This window comes from Monodon monoceros, unplaced genomic scaffold, assembly GCF_005190385.1.
Source record: "Monodon monoceros isolate NGI ecotype Baffin Bay Population unplaced genomic scaffold, NGI_Narwhal_1 Super_Scaffold_12, whole genome shotgun sequence".
Classification (NCBI taxonomy): Eukaryota; Metazoa; Chordata; class Mammalia; order Artiodactyla; family Monodontidae; genus Monodon; species Monodon monoceros.
In genome coordinates, this window is record NW_021703768.1 from 163,875,518 (window position 1) to 163,885,439 (window position 9,922).

The 9,922-nt window shown below is 38.9% G+C and overlaps 1 protein-coding gene across 1 annotated transcript in view; it reads left to right on the top strand.

Annotated features, from left to right (window-relative positions):
* The window catches only part of LOC114891878 (adhesion G protein-coupled receptor E2-like), a gene marked incomplete at its 5' end in the record, with an annotated part of 68,148 nt that extends 58,535 nt beyond the window's left edge, over nucleotides 1–9,613 (top strand). The window contains 5 exon segments of the mRNA XM_029216352.1: nucleotides 7,504–7,570; nucleotides 7,934–8,002; nucleotides 8,004–8,026; nucleotides 9,008–9,176; nucleotides 9,260–9,613. Coding sequence (XP_029072185.1) covers nucleotides 7,504–7,570; nucleotides 7,934–8,002; nucleotides 8,004–8,026; nucleotides 9,008–9,176; nucleotides 9,260–9,406 — 475 coding nt within the window.
* Nucleotides 9,614–9,922: the final 309 nt, after the last annotated feature.

A 9,922-nucleotide genomic window follows, 5' to 3' on the forward strand; every position in this document is an offset into this window, starting at 1 on the left:
TGTGTGTGTGTGTGTGTGTGTGTGTGTGTGTGTGTGTGTGTGTGTGTATCATGCCTTCTTTATCCGTTGATGGGCACTTAGGTTGCTTCCATATCTTATCTATTGTAAATAATGCTGCAGTGAACATAAAGGTCCATATATCATTTTGAGTTAGTGTTTTTGTAGTCTTTGGATAAGTATCTAGACGTGAGATACCTGGATCAGATGGCAGTTCTATTCTTAATTTTTTTTTGAGGATCTCCATACTGTCTTCCATAGTGGCTGCACCAATTTACATCCCTACCAACAGTAATATAAGGGTTCCCTTTTCTCCACATCCTCACTGATATTTCATGCCTTTTTGGTAAGAGCCATTCAGACAGCTGTGCTGGGATATCTCATTGTGGTTTTGATTTACATTTCCCTAACATTAGTGATGTGGAACATTCTTTCATGTGCCTGCTGGCCATCTCTATGTCTTCTTTGAAAAACGTCTATTCAGCTCCCCTGCCATTTTTAAATCAGGTTATCTGTAGCAGAGATGTGAGCAAGTGCAGACTGTCACCCACAACAAAGTCCTATGCTGATAAAAATGTTAACCTGCATCAGATGGGCCCTGGCATGCCGGCCTTCCTAGATATCTTAGCAAAAATGTCAGCAAACTTTCTCTGTGAAAGGCAAGATAGTATGTATTTTGGCTTTGTGGGTCATATGGTCTCTGTTGTAATGACTCACCTCTATCCTTGTAGCTCAAAAGCAGCCACAGAAAAGCTATAAGAAATGAATGTGACTGTGACTCAGTAAAACACATTTCCAAAATCAGACAGCAGCCCAACGTGGACGACAGGCTGCAGTTTGCTAACTCCTGCCTTAGTAGCTCTCTCTTAGGTTCTTCCTGGTGGATCCAGCTAACCCTCTCCATGGTCCTCACACCTCCCAAATCATTCACAATTCCCTACTTGGGATGAAACACCAACTTGATCATTTCTATTAGTGTGAACTTCAGTTACTGACTTTGTATCCTTATGCCTCAGATGTCTGACCTGTGATCAATTGATTACCTATGTTGTCATGAAGTATAAATTACATAATGCACATGAACCCTGCCATAGCAGTGTCAGGCTTACTGTTGTTTCTCTCTCTCATACTCTCTCACTCTCTCTCTCCTTGGCTGTCCCAAATGTTTTTATCCTATCTACACCTACTCATTATCCACATCTCAGCATAAACACAGTTCAATTCTCTCAGGGAATCCTTCCCAATATCTGAATCTCCTATAACCCTGACTAGGTTATAGATCCAGCTACATGTTCAGACAGCTCCTCATATTTGATTGTAAACTTCATCATTTTGATTGTTTCTATTTTCTGATTGTTGATGTGCCCACCTAGCTAGGAACTCCCTGATGACAGACATCACTCTATCTTAACAAGAACTGGGCCTTCAAAACCAAGTACAAATCCTTATACAGGAGGAGACACTCAATATTGCTCCAATAAACCATAAATTATCTTCTCTATTCATTTTTTCTTTAAAACATGTATATTTTTCTGCCAGTGTATCTGAAGACCAAAACTTAAAACACCTTTTAAAAAAATTTTTCTTTTTTTAAAACCACTTTTTAACTTTGCTGTACATGTAAAAAGCTGCACATAATTCATGTATACAGCCTGATGAATTGGGAATAAGTATACAGCCATGTCCCTTACCAAAATAAAGGGCATACACAAACTTTCAATTCTGCAAAATAATAACTTCAGGAGCTCTACTACAGAGCATAGTGCCTATAGCTAATAATAGTGTGTTGTATATTTAAAATTTGCTAAGGGTGTAGCTCTTATGTGAAATATTCTTACCAAAAACAGCAATAATAATATTTATTATTATTATTAATAACGGAGGCAGAAAAATACTTTGGAGGATGAGGGATATGTTTATTTATCGATTCTTTATCCACAAAGGCCAATATATTCTTGTATTTTTAACATCTTTATTACAGTAAAATTGCTTTACAATGTTGTGTTAGTTTCTGCTGTATAACAAAGTGAATCAGCTATATGTATACATATATCCCCATATCCCCTCCCTCTTGGGTCTCCCTCCCATCCTCCATATCCCACCCCTCTCCGTGGGCACAAAGCACTGAGCTGATCACCCTATGCTATGCGGCTGCTTCCCAGTAGCTATCTATTTTACATTTGGTAGTGTATATATGTCAGCGCTACTCTCTAACTTACTCCCAACCTACATTTCCCACACCCCATGTCCTCAAGTCCATTCTCTACGTCTGTATCGTTATTCCTGTCCTGCACCTAGGTTTGTCAAAACCATTATTTTTCTTCTTTAGATTCCATATATATGTGTTAGCATATGGTATTCGTTTTTCTCTTTCTGACTTACTTCACTCTCTATGACAGACTCAAGGTCCATCCGCCTCACTAAAAATAACTCATTTTCGTTTCTTTTTATGGCTAAGTAATATTCCATTGTATATATGTGCCACATCTTTTTCATCCTGTCATCTGTCGATGGACACTTAGGTTGCTTCCATGTCCTGGCTATTGTAAATAGAGCTGCAATGAACATTGTGGTACATTAGTCTTTTTGAATTATGGCTTTCTCAGGGTATATGGCCAAAAGTGGGATTGCTGGGTCGTATGGTAGTTCTATTTTTAGATTTTTAAGGAACCTCCGTACTGTTCTCCATAGTGGCTGTATCAATTTACATTCCCACCAAGAGTGCGAGAGGGTTCCCTTTTCACCACACCCTCTCCAGCATTTATTGTTTCTAGATTTTTTGATGATGGCCATTCTGACCGGTGTGAGATGATATCTCAATGTAGTTTTGATTTGCATTTCTCTAATGATTAATGATATTGAACAGTCTTTCATGTGCTTGTTGGAAATCTGTATGTCTTCTTTGGAGAAATGTCTATTTAGGTCTTCTGCCCATTTTTGGATTGGGTTGTTTTTTTTTTGATATTGAGCTGCATGAGCTGCTTGTAAATTTTGGAGATTAATCATTTGTCACTTGTTTCATCTGCAAATATTTTCTCCCATTCTGAGGGTTGTCTTTTCACCTTGTATATGGCTTCCTTTGCTGTGCAAAGCTCTTAACTTTCATTAGGTCCCATTTGTTTATTTTTGTTTTTATTTCCATTTCTCTAGGAGGTAGGTCAAAAAGGATCTTGTTGTAATGTATGTCATAGACTGTTCTGCCTATGTTTTCCTCTAAGAGTTTGACAGTGTCTGGTCTTACATTTAGGTCTTTAATCCATTTTGAGGTTATATTTGTGTATGGTGTTAGGGAGTGTTCTAATTTCATTCTTTTACATGTAGATGTCCAGTTTTCCCAGCACCACTTATTGAAGAAGCTGTCTTTTCTCCACTGTATATTCTTGCCTCCCTTGTCAAAGATAAGGTGACCATATGTGTGTGGGTTTTTCTCTGGGCTTTCTATCCTGTTCCATTGATTTATATTTCTGTTTTTGTGCCAGTACCATACTGTCTTGATTACTGTAGCTTTGTAGTATAGTCTGAAGTCAGGGAGCCCGATTCCTCCAGCTCCGTTTTGCTTTCTCAAGATTGTTTTGGCTATTCGGGGTATTTTGTGTTTCCATACAAATTGTGAAATTTTTTGTTCTAGTTCTGTGAAAAATGCCAGTGGTAGTTTGATAGGGATTGCATTGAATCTGTAGATTGCTTTGGGTAGTAGAGTCATTTTCACAATGTTGATTCTTCCAATCCAAGAACATGGTATATCTCTCCATCTATTTGTATCATCTTTAATTTCTTTCATCAGTGTCTTTTAATTTTCTGTATACAGATATTTTATCTCCTTCAGTAGGTTTATTCCTAGGTATTTTATTCTTTTTGTTGCAATGGTAAAAGGGAATGATTTCTTAATTTCACTTTCATATTTTTCATCATTAGTGTATAGGAATGCCAGAGATTTCTGTGCATTAGTTTTGTATCCTGCTACTTTACCAAATTCATTGATTAGCTCTGGTAGTTTTCTAGTAGCATCTTTAGGATTCTCTATCTATAGTATCATGTCATCTGCAAACAGTGACAGCTTTACTTCTTCTTTTCTGGTTTGGATTCCTTTTATTTCTTTTTCTTCTTTGATTGCTGTGGCTAAAACTTCCAAAACTATGTTGAATAATAGTGGTGAGAGTGGGCAACCTTGTCTTGTTCCTGATCTTAGTGGAAATGGTTTCAGTTTTTCACCATTGAGGATGATGTTGGCTGTGGGTTTTTCATATATGGTCTTTATTATGCGGAGATAAGTCCCCTCTTTCTGGAGGGGTTTTGTCATAAGTGGGTGTTGAATTTTTTCAAAAGCTTTCTCTGCATCTATTGAGATGACCATATGGTTTTATCCTTAATTTTGTTAATATGGTGTATCACATTGATTGATTTCCGTATATAGAAAAATCCTTGCATTCCTGGGATAAACCCCACATGATCATGGTGTACGATCCTTTTAATGGGCTGTTGGATTCTGTTTGCTAGTACTTTGTTGAGGAGTTTTCCGTCTATGTTCATCAGTGATATTGGCCTGTAGAGTCCTTTCTTTGTGACACCTTTGTCTGGTTTTGGTATCAGGGTGATGGTGGTCTCGTAGAATGAGTTTGGGTGTGTTCCTCCCTCTGCTATATTTTGGAAGAGTTTGAGAAAGATAGGTGTTAGCTCTTCTCTAAATGTTTGATTGAATTCGCCTGTGAAGCCTTCTGTTCCTGGACTTTTGTTTGTTGGAAGATTTTAAATCACTGTTTCAATTTCAGTGCTTGTGATTGGTCTGTTCATATTTTCTATTTCTTCCTGGTTCAGTCTCGGAGTGTTGTGCATTTCTAAGAATTTGTCCATTCCTTCCAGTTTGTCCATTTTATTGGCATATAGTTGCTTGTAGTAATCTCTCGTGATCCTTTGTATTTCTGCAGTGTCATTTGTTAATTCTTTTTCATTTCTAATTCTCTTGATTTGAGTCTTCTCCCTTTTTTTCTTGATGAGTCTGGCAATGGTTGATCAATTTTCTTTATCTTCTCAAGGAACAAGCTGTTAGTTTTATTGATCTTTGCTATTTTGGGTTTTTTTTTGTTCTATTTCATTTATTTCTGCTCTGATCTTTATGATTTCTTCTGCTAACTTTGGGTTTTGTTTGTTCTTCTTTCTCTAATTGCTTTAGGTGTAAGTTTAGTTTGTTTATTTGAGATTTTTCTTGTTTCTTGAGGTAGGATTGTATTGCTATAAACTTCCCTCTTAGAACTGCTTTTGCTACATCCTTTAGGTTTTGGGTCGTCATGTTTTCATTGTCATTTTTTTCTAGGTATTTTTGATGTCCTGTTTGATTTCTTCAGTGATATCTTGGTTATTTAGTAGCATATATATATATATATATATATATATATACACATATATGTATATATATATATACATATATATATATATTTTTGCGGTACATGGGCCTCTCACTGTTGTGGCCTCTCCCGTTGCGGAGCACAGGCTCCGGACGCACAGGCTCAGCGGCCATGCCTCATGGGCCCAGCCACTCCGCGGCATGTGGGATCTTCCTGGACTGGGGCACAGACCCGTGTCCCCTGCATCGGCAGGCGGACTCTCAACCACTGCACCACCAGGAAAGCCCCAGCATATTTTTTAGCATCCACTGTGTTTCGATTTTTTACATTTTTTCCCCTCTAATTGATATCTAGTCTCATAGCGTTGTGGTCGGAAAACATAGTTGAAACGATTTCAATTTTCTTAAATTTACCAAGGTTTATTTGTGACCCAAGATGAGATCTGTCCTATAGAATGTTCCATGAGCACTTGAGAAGAAAGTGTACTCTGCTGTTTTGGGGTGGAATGTCTATAAATATCAATTAAGTTCATCTTGTTTAAGGTGTCATTTAAAGCTTGTGTTTCCTTATTATTTTCATTTTGGATGATCTCTGTTGGTGAAAGTGGGGTTTAAAGTCCACTAATATGATTGTGTTACTGTCGATTTCTCCTTTTATGGCTGTGAGCATTTGCCTTATGTATTGAGGTGTTCCTGTGTTGGGTGCATAAATATTTACAATTGTTATATCTTCTTCATGGACTGATCCCTTGATCATTATGTAGTGTCCATCTTTGTCTCTTGTAATAGTCTTTATTTTAAAGTCAATTTTGTCTGATGTGAGAATTGCTACTCCAGCTTTCTTTTGATTTCCATTTGCATGGAATATCTATTTCCATCCCCTCACTTTCAGTCTGTATGTGTCCCTAAGTCTGAAGTAGGTCTCTGTGGATAGCATATATACGGGCCTTGTTTTTGTATCCATTCAGCCAGTCTATGTCTTTTGGTTGGAGCATTTATTTTATATATGTTTAAGGTAATTATCGATATGTGTGTTCCTATTACCATTTTCTTAATTGTTTTGGGTTTGTTTTCATAGGTCTTTTCCTTCTCTTGTGTTTCCTGCCTGGAGAAGTTCCTTTAGCAGCTGTTGTAAAGCTGCTTTGGTGATGCTGAATTCTCTTAGCTTTTGCTTGTCTGGAAAGGTTTTAATATCTCTGTCTAATCTGAATGAGTTTCTTGCTGGGTAGAGTAATCTTGGTTGTAGGTTTTTCCTGTTCATCACTTTAAATATGTCCTGCCACTCCCTTCTGGCTTGCAGAGTGTCTGCTGAAAGATCAGCTGTTAACCTTATGGGGATTCCCTTGTTTTTTATCTATTGCTTTTCCCTTTCTGCTTTTCATAATTTTTCTTTGTATTTAATTTTTGATAGTTTGATTAATATGTGTCTTGGTGTGTTTCTCCTTGGATTTTTCCTGTATGGGACCCTCTGCACCTCCTGGACTTGATTGACTCTTTTCTTTTCCATGTTAGGGAAGTTTTCAACTATAATCTGTTCAAATATTTTCTCAGCCCCTTTCTTTTCCTCTTCTGCTTCTGGGACCCCTATAATTCGAATGTTGGTGCGTTTAATGTTGTCCCAGAAGTCTCTGAGGCTGTCCTCAGTTCTTTTCATTCTTTATTCTGCTCTGCAGTAGTTATTTCCACTATTTAATCTCCAGGTCACTTATACATTCTTCTGCCTCAGTTATTCTGCTATTGTTCCTTCTAGAGAAGTTTTTTTATTTATTGTGTTGTTCACCATTGTTTGTTTGCTCTTTACTTCTTCTAAGTCCTTTTTACACGTTTCTTGTATTTTCTCCATTCAATTTCCAAGATTTTGGATCACCTTTAGTATCATTATTCTGAATTCTTTTTCAGGTAGACTGCCTATTTCCTCTTCTTTTGTTTGCTCTGGTGGGTTTTCACCTTGCCCCTTCATCTGCTGCATATTTCTCTGTCTTCTCATGTTGTTTAACTTACTGTGTTTGGCGTCTCCTTTTTGCAGGCTGCAGGTTTGTAGTTCCCATTGTTTTTGCTGTCTGCCCCCAGTGGGTAAGGTTGGTTCAGTGGCTTGTGTAGACTTCCTGGTGGAGGGGACTGGTAAGGCCAATATATTCTTGAATCTCCTTCCACCTCTCTCATAGATGCTGGCTCCACACAGACAAAGGATTTATATGGACCTTTCTTGGCCCTGTCTGCACCATCTTCTCTGTGAGTAATGGATGACATCAGAGCATCCTTCCTATCTGGTTGAGCATGAATCAAAAGCAGAGGTGTAAAGAGGAGTATAGGCAGAGTGACCAATTTTTCCAGTTTGTTCAGGAATGAGTGGACCCCCAGGATGCAGGAATTTCCATTTTAAAACCAGGAAGGATTGTTTCCTTAGACACGGGACTTTCAGTGTTTAAAGATGTAAATTCCCATGCAAACTGAGTTACTGGGTGTTTGGTCTGGTGTTCTATGACTGTAGTGAAATAAAAAACCTTCCTACCTGCTGGTTTAGGTGTTGGATGAGCCAGGAGGATCATTTAGCAGGTGTGGATGTATTCAATATGCCTTATGGTGTTTCTGCAGATTAATTTAGCTTTCTTCCTGATAACCTTCTGGATTGTGAAAAACAAGCTCTCCTCACTCAACACTGATGATGTCCACTCTCCGGGTCACTAGGTGAGATGGATCAGGGGTACACATTGCTCCTCATAAAAAGCATGACCCGGGAGCGAGGCCATACGGTTCCAAGCTCCTGATGTACATTCACAGGAATTCTAAGCAGACTTGAGGGAAGATGTACAGCCACACACCTTGGAAGTTCAGATACAGTGTTTTTCTGCTGACACCCAAGCCAAAAACATTCCATTCGTCTATAACCCAAGAATGAAACTACCTCAGCTACAAAGAGAATTGACTTTGTTCTGAAAAACAGGGATTACTACCATGGCCCTATGAGAAAGGTCCTGAGAACATTTACATCCTTATAAACCACTTAGGAAATTACATACCTGACCCAGAACCCAGGATGCCCTTTCATGCCCATACCTTTATTCAAGCTCCTCCTGCTACCCTCAACCACACTGTGCTACCTGATGAAATCAGGTTCATTAGCCACATATCACATCTTCTAAGAGGCTAGGGATGTGCTTTGCTTTCCTCGAGTTTACAAAGAATGAATCATCTGGGCAAAGCATGCTCTGGGTCAGTTCATAGAGAGGAAAAGGATAGGAACAGCATTGGAGGGACCAAGGACAGAGGTACCTAACATTCACAAATTAATCATTGACCATTTGTATTTGGCTTTCCAGTAGACTGTAAGGTTTGTGAAAACAAAAATCTTGCCCTTGTTATTTTTAATGCACAGGGTCCAACACACAGCCAGGTGTACAGAACATCCACAGTAATATCAATTGACTGAAACTGGGGATATTCATGCAACATCATATTACTGAAACCCACATTATGAAGTGTCACTACCAACTTCAGTCCAAGTCTAAATGCCATCCGGGATCGAAAAAGCATTTCTTTTTGAGAATCATTGACAGTAAATATCAGAGTGGCCACAACTCAGTCAGAAGCATCCATGGTGTAGAAAAGAAATGGCTTTGATTGTTTTGCTCAGGGTGCATCACGAGCCTCCTTTCGCTTCCTACCCAGGATGCTGACATTTAAAGCCACAGCTCAGCTCTTCATCTTGGGATGCACATGGTGTCTGGGAATCCTGCAGGTGGGACCGGCTGCCCACATCATGGCCTACCTCTTCACCATCATCAACAGCCTGCTGGGTGTCTTCATCTTCCTGGTGTACTGCCTCCTAAGCCATCAGGTATCACTGTCTGACTCCCACTCAAAACTCTTCCCATCCTCATTCCTCTCTGTTCTGACCCAGAGCACGTTTTGCATCTACAGGTCAAAGAGCAGTACAGGACATGGTTCAAAAGGATGAAGAAAACCAAAGCCAAGTCTGAGGAGTACACACTCTCCAGCAAGACCTTGTTGGATCCCTCTAAACACAGTGTGGTAAGATCATGTACTGCTCCCAGAGCACTTCACTAAAAGATCCATTGAGCAGCACATGCTTATCATGCTGAATAATTGGGTATAAAGCAGGTGATACCCTATGATGGCTCACAGTGGTTTACATCTAGACTCACCGAAGACATTCATCTATCATGAAAGAAAGTTTATAGGACATTCCTACCAAAAACAGCAGATTACACTTTCTTCTCAAGTGTGCACAGAACATTCTCCAAGATAGATCACATCTTGGGTCACAGATCAAGCCTCAGTAAATTTAAGAAAATTGAAATCATATCAAGCACCTTTTCTGTCCACAACGCTATGAGATTAGAAATGAATAACAGGGAACAAAACGTAAAAAACACAAACACATGGAGGCTAAACAATACGTTACTAAATAACCAGGAGATCACTGAAGAAATCAAAGAGGAAATCAAAAAATACCTAGAGACAAATGACAATGAAAACACGACGGCCCAAAACCTATGGGATGCAGCAAATGCAGTTCTAAGAGGGAAGTTTATAGCTATACAAGCCTACCTCAAGAAACAA